At 48.3% G+C, this 15,978-nt stretch overlaps 8 protein-coding genes across 8 annotated transcripts; 3 read left to right on the top strand and 5 right to left on the bottom strand.

Annotated features, from left to right (window-relative positions):
• Nucleotides 1-1,011: 1,011 nt before the first annotated feature.
• N7483_003522 (uncharacterized protein) lies at nucleotides 1,012-2,142 on the top strand (the record flags this gene model as incomplete). Its single annotated transcript, XM_057086959.1, has 1 exon — nucleotides 1,012-2,142. One exon carries the CDS (start codon nucleotides 1,012-1,014, stop codon nucleotides 2,140-2,142), a length of 1,131 nt encoding a protein of 376 aa, XP_056946788.1.
• A 789-nt stretch (nucleotides 2,143-2,931) lies between these two features.
• N7483_003521 (protein ERV29) lies at nucleotides 2,932-4,246 on the top strand (the record flags this gene model as incomplete). The annotated part of the gene is made up of 5 exons (XM_057086958.1): nucleotides 2,932-3,098; nucleotides 3,226-3,338; nucleotides 3,503-3,996; nucleotides 4,055-4,119; nucleotides 4,174-4,246. 5 exons carry the CDS (start codon nucleotides 2,932-2,934, stop codon nucleotides 4,244-4,246), a joined length of 912 nt encoding a protein of 303 aa, XP_056946787.1.
• A 1,601-nt stretch (nucleotides 4,247-5,847) lies between these two features.
• On the bottom strand, nucleotides 5,848-6,975 carry N7483_003520 (uncharacterized protein; the record flags this gene model as incomplete). The annotated part of the gene is made up of 1 exon (XM_057086957.1): nucleotides 5,848-6,975. The coding sequence occupies one exon, from the start codon at nucleotides 6,973-6,975 to the stop codon at nucleotides 5,848-5,850; it is 1,128 nt and encodes a 375-aa protein (XP_056946786.1).
• A 1,491-nt stretch (nucleotides 6,976-8,466) lies between these two features.
• Nucleotides 8,467-8,822, bottom strand: N7483_003519 (U6 snRNA-associated Sm-like protein LSm8; the record flags this gene model as incomplete). Its single annotated transcript, XM_057086956.1, has 2 exons — nucleotides 8,467-8,738; nucleotides 8,798-8,822. 2 exons carry the CDS (start codon nucleotides 8,820-8,822, stop codon nucleotides 8,467-8,469), a joined length of 297 nt encoding a protein of 98 aa, XP_056946785.1.
• Nucleotides 8,823-10,476: 1,654 nt separating this feature from the next.
• Nucleotides 10,477-11,720, bottom strand: N7483_003518 (putative proline-rich, actin-associated protein Vrp1; the record flags this gene model as incomplete). Its single annotated transcript, XM_057086955.1, has 3 exons — nucleotides 10,477-11,280; nucleotides 11,348-11,518; nucleotides 11,601-11,720. The coding sequence occupies 3 exons, from the start codon at nucleotides 11,718-11,720 to the stop codon at nucleotides 10,477-10,479; spliced, it is 1,095 nt and encodes a 364-aa protein (XP_056946784.1).
• Nucleotides 11,721-11,991: 271 nt separating this feature from the next.
• N7483_003517 (uncharacterized protein) lies at nucleotides 11,992-13,254 on the top strand (the record flags this gene model as incomplete). Its single annotated transcript, XM_057086954.1, has 1 exon — nucleotides 11,992-13,254. The coding sequence occupies one exon, from the start codon at nucleotides 11,992-11,994 to the stop codon at nucleotides 13,252-13,254; it is 1,263 nt and encodes a 420-aa protein (XP_056946783.1).
• A 228-nt stretch (nucleotides 13,255-13,482) lies between these two features.
• Nucleotides 13,483-14,290, bottom strand: N7483_003516 (60S ribosomal protein uL1; the record flags this gene model as incomplete). Its single annotated transcript, XM_057086953.1, has 4 exons — nucleotides 14,235-14,290; nucleotides 14,125-14,181; nucleotides 13,811-14,059; nucleotides 13,483-13,745 (listed from the first exon to the last, which is right to left on the bottom strand). The coding sequence occupies exons 1-4, from the start codon at nucleotides 14,251-14,253 to the stop codon at nucleotides 13,483-13,485; spliced, it is 588 nt and encodes a 195-aa protein (XP_056946782.1). The 5' UTR covers nucleotides 14,254-14,290.
• A 713-nt stretch (nucleotides 14,291-15,003) lies between these two features.
• N7483_003515 (GNAT family N-acetyltransferase) lies at nucleotides 15,004-15,780 on the bottom strand (the record flags this gene model as incomplete). The annotated part of the gene is made up of 1 exon (XM_057086952.1): nucleotides 15,004-15,780. The coding sequence occupies one exon, from the start codon at nucleotides 15,778-15,780 to the stop codon at nucleotides 15,004-15,006; it is 777 nt and encodes a 258-aa protein (XP_056946781.1).
• Nucleotides 15,781-15,978: the final 198 nt, after the last annotated feature.

Below are 15,978 nucleotides of genomic sequence, written 5' to 3'. Positions count from 1 at the left end.
CCTCGTGGGAGGTGAGACAAAGAACTCGGTACCTGTAAGGAGATGATCCGATCCCCTGATCGACGCGTATCTTCATGTATATGAGAGTCACATTGAAATTTGTCAGTTTAGACCAATCACACATGTTCCTGGTTAATTACACAAGGAGACTGGAGACGTGGCCTGTTCACAATTCCCCATTTGTAGTCTTCTCCACTTGGAGAAGCGCATGGACGTTGTGTGGTGGCTTTTTAGCTACTAGGGGAAGCGCTGGTAATGGTATTTACAATTGTAATTTTGCATAAAAGTCATAAAATGTATAGTAAAAAGCATTTGACCCGTGTGGGCGAGACCGGATAATACGCCCCGTTTACCATACCATGACCCCCCCTCGGATCCTCAGCGTGTCCTTTTCTGGCTCCCCTTCTCCTGTTCCTCCTCACGACCAGCTTCCTCTTTTATTTTATTTTCTTTTTCCTATTCTCCCTTACTCTTCTCTTTTCAACTGCTCATGTTATCTGAGCTTTGGATTCTGTAATTCGTCCTGTGTTTTCTATTTTAGAGCGCAGTCAGCGTGAACGCGCTCGTCGCCACCAACCCCGGAATTTCCTCGACGAACCTCCGTCTTGCTCCCCTCTCAATCCATTGAGTCAGTTGGGAACAAAGCCGACCCCTGAATTTGAGATCGCATCAGATACACGTTGGCTTTCGACTCGCATTCAACTTCCTCCCATTGCGCCTGGACCGCAATCATATCCATGCGCGACTTGGTCCTCTAAGCCTTTCCCCTCCTCCAAACCCGTGTACAACCAATTCGGCTTGCAGCTGCGCGTGCCAATTAAACTGTACGTATGCGCGACTGTCCTACCCTCCGGAAACTTACTCCCGGGTAGTGTGATCCTACCTTGCCTCTTTCCCCTGACTTTGGTCATCTACATTGAAAACTGTACTTGCGGCGCACAAAACATTGGAGTCCGTCATCATTTGGAAAACAATTGATATTGATTTGAGAATTGCGACAGTATCATGACCATGAATCCTTATCTGAGCTGGGCCCTGCTCCTCGTCGTGGCAGGTAGCCTCGGGTGGTACTACACCAATGGCTCTGCTCCGAAAGCCAAGACTCCCGTCCGAGCTGTAGTAGAAAAAGTCGAGACCACAGTTGCGCCCAAAAAACAAAAGCGGAAGGCAAAGGCTCCGGAGCCAGCTAAGAAGTCCGAGATCAAGACTGTTATCTCTCCTCCTACCACCGAGGATGATCAAGCAGAGGATGATGTCGACCGCAAGGAGATGGCCCGCCGCATGGCTGCTCTGAAGAACGGCACCTCCCCGGCTGCTGCTCCTTCCAGCAAGAACCAGAAGAAGAAGGCCAAGAAGGCCAGCCAGCTTGAGAGTGGCTCGCACGCTTCCTCCACTACCGGCGCCGATGCCGATGATGATCTGTCTCCTGCCGTCTCCCCCCAGGTGACCGCTGTTCCTTCCGCCGGATACGTTTCCGATATGCTAGAGTCCCCTGCTCCCGCTGCCTCCGTCCTCCGCGTCACCGGAAATGTTGAGTCCGAGCCCAAGAAGCAGAAGGCCCAGACCTTCAAGCAGGTTGAGACCAAGAAGCAGCGCCAACAGCGCCTGAAGAACGAGGCACGCAAGGAACAAGTCCAGGAAGCTGAGCAGCAGCGCCGCCAGTTGCTTGAGAAGCAGCTGCACACTGCCCGTTCGGCCGAGCGTAGCGAGGCTGCCCGCTCTCAGGTCCCCGTCTCCAACGCCTGGGAGACCAAGGAAGCCGCCAAGCCCAAGACCAATAGTGTTTCCAAGCCTGCTCCTGCCCCGACCTCTGCTCCTGTCCAGCTTTTGGACACTTTCGAGTCCACCGCTGCTCCAGCTCAGAAGAAGTGGACCCAGGAACTTCCCTCCGAGGAAGAGCAGATGCGCATTCTGGGTGCAGGCAATGCCAACGTGGATGATGAGTGGACCACAGTCTCTAAGAAGCCCAAGAAGAAGAGCGGCAAGGCCGATGAGAGTGAGGCCAGCGCCTCTGAGAGCCAGCCTACCCCTGTGGCTCCTGTCCCCGTTGAGCCTAAGGTGACTGTCACCCCTACCTACCTTCCTGACATCCTGCGCTCTCGGGAGAAGGGTCACCCACTGGATTCCGACTGGACCGCATAAAGATATCAATCTTCTGTCCACTCTCCATCCTCTGAGTGGTAAGGCCACCTTTTTAACCCTCACGGGACCGTGTAAGGCCGTCAGTCCTATGTTCGCTCTCCTCCATTGGAGCTTGATGAGAGCCTGACTGGACCGTACAGATCCACCGATCCCATGTTCACTCTCTATCCCCTTGATGCCACAACTCTCCCGCCTCTCCCTCTCCATCTTTTTCACCTTGACATGTATTTATTACCCTTTGACTTGGCTTTGGCGTTTTTCGGGATTGTCCCATAATACCAGCATTTTATCCTGAAAACCAAAATTCTGGGAAAGTTGTTCACACAAAAATCGTGGTGAAATTACTTCGCATCCCTTCGAGGGAGGCCTGGTGATAGCTTGTGCAAAAACACATACAAACACCACACCTGGGCACTAGGTGGGATCTGCGTTTCTTTTCAATTTGCTTGTTCCTTTTTTGTTTCTTTCTTTTTTTTTCACCCTCTTCTCTGTATTTCAGCTGTATCAAAATCAAGGCATACTTGCAATCATTACATTAATTCTTCGTGTTCAAAGTAAAATGATATTAAGTATAAGAATGTGCATCATTGTCGTCACATTACCTATTATGGTTTAGCGCCGAGTTCCGGTCATCGTGGCCTGAAGAGCGAGAGAGATCACCCGCTTTGTATACTGGGCTCCACCTTGTTATTTACTCCCCTTCAATCTTCCAGCCCCTACCTTCTTTACTACACTCTTTATTACAGCCATTTTCTTTTTCTTTCTCTACTCTCCTCAATTTACTCCGCCATGGCCCAAATCCGTGGCACAGCGGGCTACAACCTCGGCCACCAGAACCCGTTTGGCGGGCCCAGTAGCGCAGATGCCACCAGCGACCCCAGCCCGCTTGACGCCATCCGCGAGCAGACTAGCAAGATTGAGGATTGGTTAGATACCATGTCTGACCCTGTGAAGCCGTAAGTTCTCAATCAAGTGGTGCAAGCTTCCCTAGCCTGGAAGTCATAGCTGGCAACTTTCCCACAAACCCCAAACAAGGGATCTTGAAGCGTCCACTAACACGGTGTTCACTCGCGAAACAATTAGGTACCTCCCCGCAATCGGTCGATTCCTCATCGTAGTGACCTTCCTGGAAGATTCACTACGTATTCTCACACAATGGAGCGACCAGTTGGTCTACCTGAAGGATTACCGGAATAGTAAGATGCCCTGAAACATCTCTCCTCTCGATCCCTGGCCCGCATTGCGACAAAATGAAGCCCTCGAGGAAGGAATCAACCCCAAAATTACACCTCAACCACCCCCTTGATATTGAACTTCGGCCAAAAAATATATCTCTAACATGATCTTTACTCGGATACAGTTCCGTGGGGAATCACACATCTCTTCCTGATTTTCAACGTCATCGCCATGACTATCTGCTCTACCCTGGTTATTGCTCGCAAGCGCACCGAATACGGCGTTGCGGGATTGCTCGGCGTCGTTATTACACAAGGTCTTGGTTATGGTCTCATCTTCGATCTGAACTTCTTCCTGCGTAACCTGAGTGTCGTCGGTGGTCTGCTTATGGTGCTGTCGGATTCGTGGGTGCGCAAGAAGTTCGTCCCTGCTGGTCTGCCTCAGCTTGATGAGAAGGATCGTAAGATGTACGTGCAGTTTGCTGGTCGTGTGCTTCTTATCTTCCTTTTCATTGGCTTTGTCTTCTCTGGTCAGTGGAGCTTCTGGCGCATCCTTGTCAGCCTTTTCGGTCTGGTCGCGTGCGTCATGGTCATTGTTGGATTCAAGGCTAAGTTCAGCGCTATTGTTCTGGTCGTCTTGCTGAGTGTGTTCAATGTGTTGGTTAACAACTTCTGGACGGTATGATTGATATTCCTCTATTTTTGGTTGTTCTCTTGTGCTAATCTTGAACCCATAGCTTCACCCCCGTCACCCCCAGAAGGACTTTGCCAAGTACGACTTTTTCCAGATTCTGTCCATTGTGTATGTCCATCCCATATGTCTGATATATCTAATGGCATTGCTAATTTCGTTTAGTGGTGGTCTCCTGCTCCTTGTTAACACCGGCCCTGGCCAGTTGAGCATGGATGAAAAGAAGAAGGTCTACTAGAGTGGAACATAGGAAGAATCAATCTACTCTTCTCTATATACCCAGATCTCATGACAGTCATATTCCCTTTTCCCAACAATTCAAACACGCTGCAAGGGAACGACATGATGGGAAAGAAAGCAATACGCATCCACTCAGTGATGAATATCAGCGCCCTCTGGATATCCATGATCATTGAAATGGATTCACAGCGATGTATTATTTGTTACAATGCTTGAAAAGAATCATCGCGCCATTCATCATCGAATCCAGTCTTTCCCTGTCATTGTCTTTATGCATCTTTGTTTTTCTAGTCCGGTTTCACCTCTTTGTTGCATCCATCATCATACGCACTTCGAGGAAAGGCCTGATTTGTCTCCTCTTCCGGATTTTTCTTTTTTTTCATTCCATCTTTTGGTCTGCAGCCACTTTGAAGTTAACAAAAAATCAAAGGTCATGTGTCCTGTGCATGTGATGGTCTTATTAAAGCCATCCATCATGATCAAATTTACGAAGTTACCAGTTGCATTGAATTCGGTGTTTTTGGTCATGCTTGGGTCCTGAAATTCATATATCCACTGATAGGTGCCATATGTGGACCCGGTAGAGTTGCTAGTTAATACTAGTAGATACATTAGTACTAGCCTCTAGGGCTGTGATCCGCATTGCCCCAGCTGTCAGTCAACTGGTTACGGCTTTTATTTGGCTTGCCGAAAATCGGCCGGGTTGCCCAGGTGAAGGTTTGGTGATTGCGACCACATCCAAGGTTGAGTGCCAATGCCCAGGTTGAGGAGCTCCACAATGAGGGTATTTATCAGATAGCACTTGGTAGTAGTGTGTAATAGCAGCCCCGGAGAAGGTACTACTACTACTAACATGATGGAGTATCGCTAGAACTTGAAGAAACTTGAAATTTATTGTGTGGGTTCAAGTTATCAGTCTGCATAATAGTAACTTGAGTCCTCGTGCCAGTGATTACTCCAGTCCTATCAGTACTAGTACTTTTAACGACCAATCGGGATGTGGATATCACGACAAAATAAATGTTCAAAGCTAAGATTCTTGAAATTTCAAATTGGAAACTCATCATGCTATATATATGCTATTTATGTAACCCGAATGGCCAAAGTGATTATGATACAGGTGGAACAATAAAAAAAGGTGTCTAAGGATAGTAAAGGATAGTAAACCTTGAAAAGGAAGAGAAAAAGAGACTAAACACACGAAGTAGAACCTTGTGGTCCGAAGAAGCAATGATCGACAGGGTCCAGGAACGGAAGAACGGGACCTGAAAAGGGGTAAGGGAATGTTGTGCAGGCGGGAAATGTCATGTAGTAAAGGGATATTGCTGAACACGATCGAATGATCTCATTCTTCGTTGCCAGCGAGTTTGGCGAGTTCTTGTTCTGGACCAGCCATGTGTTGTGTGTCTCAAGCCAGGAATGTGCAAGTGCCAAGTCGGCAGGAAAAAATTGAATAAACGCTCGCTGTTTTTTTGTGCTCGAACGCCGGGTAGCCGAAGAGAAATGTGACGAGGAAAGTGAAACCAAGAATTGAATGGGTAGAAGAAATCGGGTGTGGAGGATTTGATTGAAGCCCTGTAGAATGTGAAGTGAAGGCCTTTAGATATCCATGCTCCAGCGCCAAGGCCGAATTCGTTCTAATTGACCAAAGTCAACCTCACCACGGTCCTCATCATTGATCTCAACATGAAGAAGATGGACCTTCTGTTTGTTGTCAGGTCGATGTAAGGTAGAAAGAGTCTTGGATATTTGTGGTCGATGCAACACTTTGTCACTTTCATCTGTTTTAGAGGTCGGACGTGTTGCAGGGGTATCAGGATACTTCCAGGAAGTACTGAGAGACAGGTCGTCTGTATTGGTCATGGAGAACATGGAATCAGATCGAGAATGCCTTGATAAATCCAAGTCATCACGACTTATGCTGTTCGAGTGTTCGCGTGTGCGAATTGCAGCTGGTCGGCATGGTAATTGTTGATGAAGTGACTCTGTATCAGGAGCGCCATCATTACTGATTCGCTCTGCCAGTACCGTCTCACGGTGAGGGCTCAGTGGAGACATAGCACGGGACAATCGGTCACCTGGCATTCCACCCATACTATCACGGGCAGAATTCTTAAAGCTTTCCTTGCCAGCCATAACTTTGGCACTGGGCGGAGGTTGAAGCATCCATCGAGTTTCGGCTCGACTCCGTGGACCGCTAACGATTGGCGGGTGAAGATCGTTCACAGGGGGACAATAAGCTGCATAATACTTGGAAGGCTCACTAGGGTCGACTCGACCACGACCTGAAAAGCCAATCGATGATCCGCGTACTTCCTGTATCTCTTGACCCCAGAGTGGTTCATCTTCCCGTTGATTCCGCATTCGATTCAATCGTTCGCCGAGCGGGTGCATAAGACTCCCACTTTTGTCCTTCTTGGATTGCAAGCTTTGATCAGTATTCCAGCTATTTGTCCGCTGGTTGTTCCGGTTACCTCCACGGCGTGTTGGAGGTCCTGGTCCTAAGGCAATTTCCTCCCTCCATCCTTCATTAGTGCTGAATGGAACGGGTTGGGGAAACGGTCGGGGTTGGTCGGCAATGATCTCGATTTCGGCGTCGCATCTTTCCTTCTCGCGTTGGGATCTAGCGGCATCCTTCTTGCGTTTTCGACGGTCAATGCTCATAGCACATGGTGTACAAGTGGCGTAGAAAAAGACGGCCGACTGGGCACCGCGGTAGAGCCACATGGCGCGGGGGAGGGGTATTGTTCTCCTTTAAATATTTCCTTGAAGCCGTTCTTTTCGTTCTCAAGGTTGTTGTTTCCTTTTTGAGGAATTTGTCTGGTTTTGAGAGTGGCTCAGAAACACATTCACGACGGGCACAGAGCCCGGGAGAATGGCTGGATCGGACCCGAAAGTGGTGTAATGTTCAGGGAGCCTAGAGACCTCATGAAGGGCTGTGGAGCACGGAGAAAAGGGAGGCTGGAAGAAGATACGAAGAATCTCGATTTAAGAGAGGTAAGATTGAGCCCAACGACCAGCGATGGGGGGTTTGTTGAGTGAAAATGAAGTAAGGGAAGGGATGAAACGGGGGAAATCAGGGGAGGTTTGGGGAAAGCGGTTAGGGAGCAATGTCACATCGGGTACTTCTACTACTACCAAGTTTACCATAATTAACACTTGTACCTTTTCTGTACCCAACTTAGTTGTATTCTTATGTTTAAACCTGATCGTTTGAATTATTACGTTACTTGTTTCTGATTAGTTGATTTTTTTAATCTTTTTTCTATTCTATAAAATTATCTATGGGTACAAAAGTTGGGTCCGAAACGACGTGTCTCAAGGGGATTGATCTTTCATGCCAGCGCCCTACTGCACCCAAGATGACGGTGTACATATAGCTGACCGCAATTCTATTCTCATGGGTACCCCATAACCTTGAAAGTGAAATGTGATCAGACTACGCCTCCTTACGAGAGGGGGCCATGATCCTGCACATGTGTACATGTAATATCTCCTCAACCAAGGGCTTGGCATTGTCCCGCTGTGGAGTGCGAAGATTGTGCCGCAAACGGATAGGAGGTGATATGAAAGATAGAGAATGATAAAGTCATTGGGTTAATACTCTCCAGGGCTGTAGTATAGAACTCTGGGGCTGGGGTCATGGAGGGGATCATGTATGGGGAATATGCATTGTGTACTCCGTATGATGTCTCCACTTTAACCGAATGGCGCAAGGATATTCCTGGGGAATGACATTTCAGATGTTCAAACTTGCAAGATGGACTGAATCATGTTTCCCTATTTTCTAGGTACAAAGTTATCTGTCTACTGGTAGTTTGAACCTGCACAGGAACCACATCTGAAACATGTCGAACTTCAGATAATCAATCCTCAGATGCCTAGGTATTAGGCCATCCAAGAGATTCATGGGGCCATTGCATCACAGCCAATGAATTTAGCATCGCAAACCCAAAGATCCGCGATAGCCCTGAAAAAAGAAGCCCAAGTCAGCCCTGGAGAGCCAGTTGTCGCAGGCTCGCAGCTATGTGACAGTTAAGATTATCAAACAAAAAAAGGTAAAAGAATAATAAAGATAAAAACGGCTCTTTATGCCTGTTGCTAGTGTAAGTATTTCCCACATAACGGTTCGTCTGCATCAAATCATATGCAAATATTTGTTCCCAAAGCCCCAAACGCCTGAAATCAAAGATTAAAAATGCTTCATTTTGATCGCGCTCATGCATTCTTCGTGTCCTTAATGACCTCGCCCTTGACCTTGGTCCAGTCAATCTCGCCATCAATTTTTTCATCCACTCCACCGCATAGCACCACGTTATCACCTCGAATCAAGTAGAGGCCATGTTCAATCTCAGAAGAAGGCTCATCGTCCTCTGGGGTACGGATGATTCGTTCGACGGTGTCGGTAAGAACAAGGTTGGTGAGCTGATCGGTTGAAATTAGGTTACCCACAAGGGTTCGGCCATCAACGGTCAAAATAAGGACCTTCTCTGTTAGGAGGATGTTAGTATCTTGGCAAGATTCTATGAGCTCCAGTCGGCTGACTTACTGTTGATGTAGGACTGGAGAGACATGATGGGCGAAAATGAGATAAGCGGAGTAAAGCTGAAATGCGGGGTTGAATCCTTTATGCGCAACTAGACACAAAAATTGGTCTAGATTGCTTTGGAGAGGATGTGTTCGCAAAGCTATCTAAGCTTTGATTGAGGATTGTGCCGGGAGGTTTCGCAGCATGCAGAAGGTCCAGAGGTGCTTCAGCAAGCTTTTTATTTTTTGCGAGAACTCAAAGGGAGCCCGAAGGTTGGATATTTCTGGAAATCGCAGCGACCGGTGGAGATTGGTGAAGGTATTGAAGCTTGAAAGCAGTTCTTCGATGCCGATCAAAAGAATGTTGTGAATGGATTCTTTAAGTCAAGTTCGATGGTGCAGGTGGAAGGTCAATTGGTGGAGGTCGAAGTGAATCAATTATAGTTAACAGCAATTTGAAAGGTGGTAGGATTTGTATGCGTGATTTGAGACGCGTGAATTAATTCGAGATCGGATGAACAGTGATCATCTCGAGGTTCGTTCATGTTTGCAATGATTGAGCAGGTCACGTGGACGCAGAGCTTGGGAACTATAAAGATGAGTTAGACTTGGACTGATGTAGGACAGTGGATGAAAAATGGTGAAAACCTCTTGAAATATTCGATTTTAGTGCCTCTAGAATGGTTGTAAAAGCTCACGCTTAGGCCTTCCAGATATATTCAGCAATGACCATATATGATGCCAAAGTACTGGTGTTAGTGGAAGGTTTCCAATGCCGGGTCTGACCAGTTGATATCCCTAGCAGATGCATGAATACTTATACATCAATTAATTGAGCCCAGGTCATTAAAATTATTTTGCGAGCTCACACTGTACCACATACAGCCTCAGGTAATTTATTCCAAGCCTTCAAGTTGTCAACTGGCTCATGTGATTGGCCCAGACACGAGTATAGAGCTTGGAGTTTACTAGTGTTGCTTTTTTAATCTGGAAATTGGAGCATTCGCTAAGTATTAGTACATCACTGGAGTATACATAGCAGGATTTGGGACCAGAGAGACAATCATCATTTTCTAGTAGTACAATGTACTGGCAGCCGCATTATCCATGGATTCAAGTTAACTACTACCGTCACGGTCCACATCCTGCGTAATGGTGTTCAAGTTATGCTAAATCCAAGGTTCAGCCTTGTACGTGGACTGCAGTTTTGAAGAATTTGTGCAACTAGTTACATGTCCAGCTGTAGCACTTGGAAACTTGAATTTTCCAGGTGGAATGCATAACCCACAATTTGCTTAAAAGTAGTATCAGAATAGCAATACAAGCCAATGTTTCCAAGATTCAAGCTATGATAGAAGAAAGTGGGCACTGGGAATAGACATACGCGTAGAATATAATTTATGTATGATGTATAACAATTTACTATTCGTGCACGATATCTATCGCCCGCAATATCCCATGCACTCAATCAACGCTGCAAACTATTTAGATCCAACGGCACGCTGCTGACTTTTCCAGCACGGTACCTAATCGGCATTGCATTGAAATCCCGCCGAAACTCCCGAGGCCTCGGAAGCATGGCATCACTGGGGAACTTGAATCGGTTATCCTCTATCTTGACAGAGACATTTCTAGATAGAGGTTGCAAGGAAGGTGCAGGGGATGAGCCACCGTTGGTAGTAAGTGTATAAGCACTTGGATTTAATGGTGCAACTGGTTCATGCGGAGCAGGACGCGAGGGAACAGGCGATGGGCGAGATGGTGGTCCACTTGGAGGAGGTGGCGGAGCACTAGGAGGGGAAACTGGTGGAGGAGGCGGGGGGGGGCTGCAGGAGCTGCAGATGGTGGCGGAGGGGGTGGTGCCGCCGGAGTACTTGTTATATGGTTTCCAAGAGCAGTGCGTGCAGCCTGGGTAGCAATTGATGGCAGGGCTGCAGATGGAGGTGGAGGCGTTGGCCTTCCAGGAGCAACAGGAGGCGGAGGAGGAGCTCTTGAAGTTGTTGGTGGAGGAGCGGATGGAGGCGGAGGGGGTGGAGCCGCCGGACTAGCTGCAGAGGGCGGAAGAGGTGCGGATGGTTTGCGAGATACCGGAGGGGGCGGAGGCTTGAATGCCCCAGGCCCAGGAGGCGGTAGAGGGGCGCGTGGTGGAGGGCTCTCAGGAGCAGACTTGGTGCTGGTTGCAGAGAGCGTAGATGATGGCCTTGAACCGGGCCGTGGCGGTATCTTCTTTAGGCTTGCGACTAATGGGTTCACAGGAGGCGCAGGTGGTGATTCTGAAGAAGGTGGAGGTGGAGGGAAAGGTGGCCGTCCTCCAGGTGGTCGTGGCGCGGCAGAAGGCCTGGGAGGTGGTGGTGCAGCTGACGTTGGACGTGTAGCTTCAGAGTCGGATAAATACGGCGAATCTTGTTTATTGGCACCTGTGTTGACACCACCACGACTGCGTAGTTTGGGCATTCCACCTGCGAAAAGACCGCCCAACTGGGGGGGCTGGGCTGCTGGCCGCGGCTGCATCCGAAGCAGACACTCCTTCGCTGTTGCTCCTTAATCTATTGGCGGCTGGTCCTGACGGGACTGGGGGTGCAAGTCCAGCGGGAGGTGGTCGTATACCAGGAACTGGAGGGGCAGCACCCATAGGTGGTGCAGCTGAACCTCCTCCAGTCTTTCCAACAACAGGCGCTGATCGATCATTGGTGACAGTTTTCTTCAATCGAGCACCCTTATGGATATCAGACAGTAAAGCGCCCTGTTCGGAATGTTAGTGGTTTCATATCTTTGAATCGATCAAACTATGATCGCTGTCATTTCTTGTCATTTTGAGTACATACACGACCTTTCGCTTCTGATTTTCCTGGTCTACTGGGTAAACTTGCTGCAGGGGGTGGTGGGGGAGGGCCACCTAGACCTCCAGGCGGCGGCGGCGGAGGGGGAGGAGGGGGAGGAGGCATGTCGACCAGAGTGTTAGGTTCGGTAAAAGTGTTGAGTAAATTGCAACATGGGACCCTTCAACTATGTATAAAGAAGAGAGAGTTGTCGCGCTCCTTGACCAGAAGGAGGTTGTTCAAGGCAGAAGTAAAGACGTCAGTGCGATTACGGGGAAGTGAACAGCGCCGGGGCGAAAAGACTCCGCCTTAGAGCCTCTCTTCTCCTATCAGAAAAACCACCGGGCCGCCCGCTTCCAACCGCCCGCTATCCTGTCAACAGGCTACTAAATTCACCATGAAAAGAGTTGCCTTGAGAGCCCAGAAAGGCTCCAAATTTCCATCTGTTTGCCAAATTTGTCAATTCTCAACTGCGACGCCGCAACACCTCCCCTTGGCACGACTGCCTACGACGACCCAAACTTGGACCTCAAAGAACAGCCCTGCGCTTTCATTCCCCAGAAGACATAACCTGTCACCACTATACCCACGCTTTACATCGCGCTCCTTCGCCTCAAAGCCCTCCAACCCCGCATCATCCATTCAGCAGATTGAACAGGAGGCATCCGCTATCCACCAGACGGACCGAGTACCCTCCAACGAAGCCGTAGTGGAGCTATTGCATAAATGTCAAAGGCTAGCAGAATCCCTAGTATCCTCAGAGAGCGATCAAACCGAGGGATCCTCGAACAAAGAAGGCAATGCGATCTCCTCGCTATTGGATATGGAGGAGAAAAGAGGCGCAAGCACAACCACCACTCAAAAACGACCAGCCAATTCATCACCAACTGTGGACTCTCGACTAGCGGACTCGATCTCTAAAATTGTCAACCACCTCCTCAAAGATGAGAAAGTCTTTATTTCCCCCGAGGCTCTGGAAAGCTACACGAAGACCCAGACCCTCCTTCAGCGCACAGAGCACTTTCCCGAGATCTTCCACTTGTACGCCAACAAGCCAGTTCCGGAAGAGAACAGCTCCCCGGTCAAATTCCTAAAGCCCAAACCCAAGAGCATCAACAGTGCTATTCCCGCCGAGCTAGCTGACATGGCGCTGGACGTGGCTATCGCGCAGAAGAACCTCTCACTGGTTCTAGCCATCATCGATAATACTTTCTGTGCACCCGCTTTCCACCGCGCGAAGGTGTTCAAAAAGGCGGCAGCACCCATTGCTGGTCTTGCCGCTGCCCCGGCTGCATGCTACGTTCTTGCTTCATGGGCCGGGACTTTCCAGAATACCATGGATCCTAGCACTGCGACGGGAATTGCGCTTGCTGCGTCTCTGGCCTACGTCGGTGGTACATCGTCGCTTGGCATCATGGCTATCATCACGGCTAATGACCACATGGACCGGGTTGTTTGGTTATCTGGCATGCCCTTGAGGCAGAGATGGCTCCGCGAGGAAGAGCGGGCTGCTATGGATAAGGTTGCTGTTGCATGGGGATTCAAGGATCCGTATATGCGGGGTGAAGAGGTTGGTGAGGAGTGGGAGAGTCTGCGAGAGTTCATTGGCATGCGCGGCATGATTTTGGACAAGACGGAATTGATGCAGGGCATGGAATGAGTAGTAAAACGCATATGTACTTATAGTATCAGATTCACATGTTTTCGATGACAATAAAGCGACACGAGTGTGTACAATATCTACATTTATACATCTACGAGTAATTGCGATGGAAATAATTGAGACCAAGTCGTGAGATTCATTTTATTTTTTGGGTCATTAGACTATGACACCCTCACTTCTCGGACATCAACTAGAAAACCTCGGCACAGTTAAGTGACAAAGTATCTAGTAGATGCGCTTAGGGGGAGACATGGAAGCCTTGATGACAAGACTTCCAACGTTCTGCCAGCCCTTCTTGAGCAGGGAGACGAGGTAGTTGATGGACAGCATCAGGTTACCGACGAGCTCCTCAGTGCCCATACCGACGTTACCAACGGCAACACCGAGGCAGAGAACCTTCTTAAGCTGGAACTTGATGGTGGACTTGACGTCGTTGACCTTGTTCTGCATGTCTTCGGCGTGGGAGACGGGGGTAGGGAACTTACCGGCTGTAGGAGAAAGTTAGAAAAATGTATTTTTTTAATATTTATTTTCAATGAGGAATTGAACATACCCTTGGACAGACCGGGACCCAGGAGACGGGGAATCTGCTTGATGAGAGCCTCGGAAGCAAGGAAGGCATCGTACTTGCGAGCAAGCTTCTTGATGAGCTTCTTGTTCTTGTTGAGCTTCTTCAAGTCGTCGGTGGACATGGCATCGAGACCGTGGTGCTTAGCACGGTCGAGATCGTGCTGGTCACCAATGATACAGATGCTCATGTTGGGACGGGGATGGAGGGCAGCTTGATGGTACCAGAGAAACGCTTGTCACGCTGGGGGTCGTAGTTCTTCAGGCCAATCTGAAGCTCAACGGTCTCGAGGAAGTTACGCTTCTTCTCGTTGAGCGAGTAGTCGAGGACGGCCTGGACATTCTCGCGCACTCCGGCTGAGAGGGAATTAGCGGTGTTCAAGTTAATGCAATCTTTAGTCAAAACATACCGACTGTGATCTTGGACATGATGGCGACAGTCTTCCAAAAGAAATCTTAAGGTGTGGCTCAGCGCAAGAGTCTTGGAGAGGAATTAAAAAGGTAACCGCAAATTTCTCCGCTTGTGGGTGTCAAAATGGCGCTAGACCCAATATGGCTTAGCGATGCCCTCAAACGAGAATGCTGACTCATCGAATTCAGAGTCACATGACCTATGCGTCGATGGCCTTAGGATATAGGCTAAATTTCGAGATCTTCTAACGTGATTCCCAAGCGAGCCGCCATCCCAAGCGAGCCGCCACCCCAAAACACCATACTAAATGTGGTAAATGACAACTTGATATCTCAGCAACCACATCTTTATTTTAGTTGATTATTTGTCGATGGTTGTTGATAAGACTTCTCAGGACCCTGTATCATTTTTAGAGAAATCCAAGTGCTGCATTGTCACAGTATCGAAAATTACAGTCTGGAGAGTCAGATATATACGTTTTCATGATCACTTGTAAGTAGAAATTATCTGGACTTTCAAAAAAGGAAAGATATCATCTAATTATCATAGGTCTACAACGAAAGGTTTGTTTACACTACTGTTTTTAAGATATCAAGTTGTCATTTATCACATTTAGTATGGTGTTTTGGGGTGGCGGCTCGCTTGGGGTGGCGGCTCGTTTGGGGATTACGTTATCCAAAATATTCCATAGTTAACTGGGAGTTATTTATCTAGAGTGTGATGATTCCTTAAATTTCTTGGTATGCATTAAAATTAATCCAGCTGATTCAACTAAATTCGAACTCTTTAGCCAAAGAAGCCATATATGATATGTCTCCCTTCATATTTTCCATTGGCAGAGCCTCATCCCAAACAGTAAAACCCAGTCTTTCATAGAGTCGCACCGCATTGTCGTTGCCAGGTTCTGTCTGAAGAGTGATACTTGCCTTACTCGTACCATGTCTACTAGCTTCTTCGCGCATCTCCTTGATCAAAGCTTCAAGAAGCCTCGAAGCATGGCCCTTTCTTCTTGCTTCAGGCGAGATGAACATTCCAACAACCAAGTAAACGAGATGGGAACCTTCTACATCCTCGAGCGCTGGACTGCCTGACGGAATATTATATTTTCGATCCTTAATGAAGGCGTCCCATGGTTTCGTAGTCGTGTTGTCTTCATTGACAGCGGATGCGAGAAGCGGAATTGGGCCTAGTAGCGTGGCAATCCCCACCCATTCTTTTCGTAGCAACCCTACAAGATGTGGATCCTTGCCAATGAATTGTGTTTCTGGTATGAGTTCAAAATTTGTGTCATTTGGCTGTGCGCCTGGGTCGGGATCAGTTGCCGCAACGAAAGTCTTTGACATCGGGTTTAGAACGCGAGATCGCCATGTCTCAGGAAGGAAGTTGGACTCTTCGCTGTAGGTAGACGAGAAGGATTTCGGATCGACTTTGAGACCATGTAATCGAAGCTTTTTGTATCGTTGCACCACCTCCTCCAGGCTTTCTGTAGATGGAAAGGCCTTGGGAATGAGGAGGACTTCTGAGGTTGAAAGCGGGGCAGCCATGTTGCCAGTGAGATAGCAGCAAGTTAGGCTATGTACTTGATAGATCACTGATTTTTCTACCGGGTGGATGCCAGAAGAGATTCGGATTTCTTTCAACATAATGCTCGAGCAGTGAGAACCATCGGACTATTTATTTGGGGCTGTGACTCACTGTCTTGAGGGAAAGCTCGGACTCCGATCGGACATACACATTGATGT

Source organism: Penicillium malachiteum (assembly GCF_028827825.1).
Source record: "Penicillium malachiteum strain IBT 17515 chromosome Unknown utg000002l:1.0-8849297.0:1.0-8852440.0, whole genome shotgun sequence".
Lineage (NCBI taxonomy): Eukaryota > Fungi > Ascomycota > Eurotiomycetes > Eurotiales > Aspergillaceae > Penicillium > Penicillium malachiteum.
This window is presented reverse-complemented; position numbering and strand designations above follow the sequence as displayed.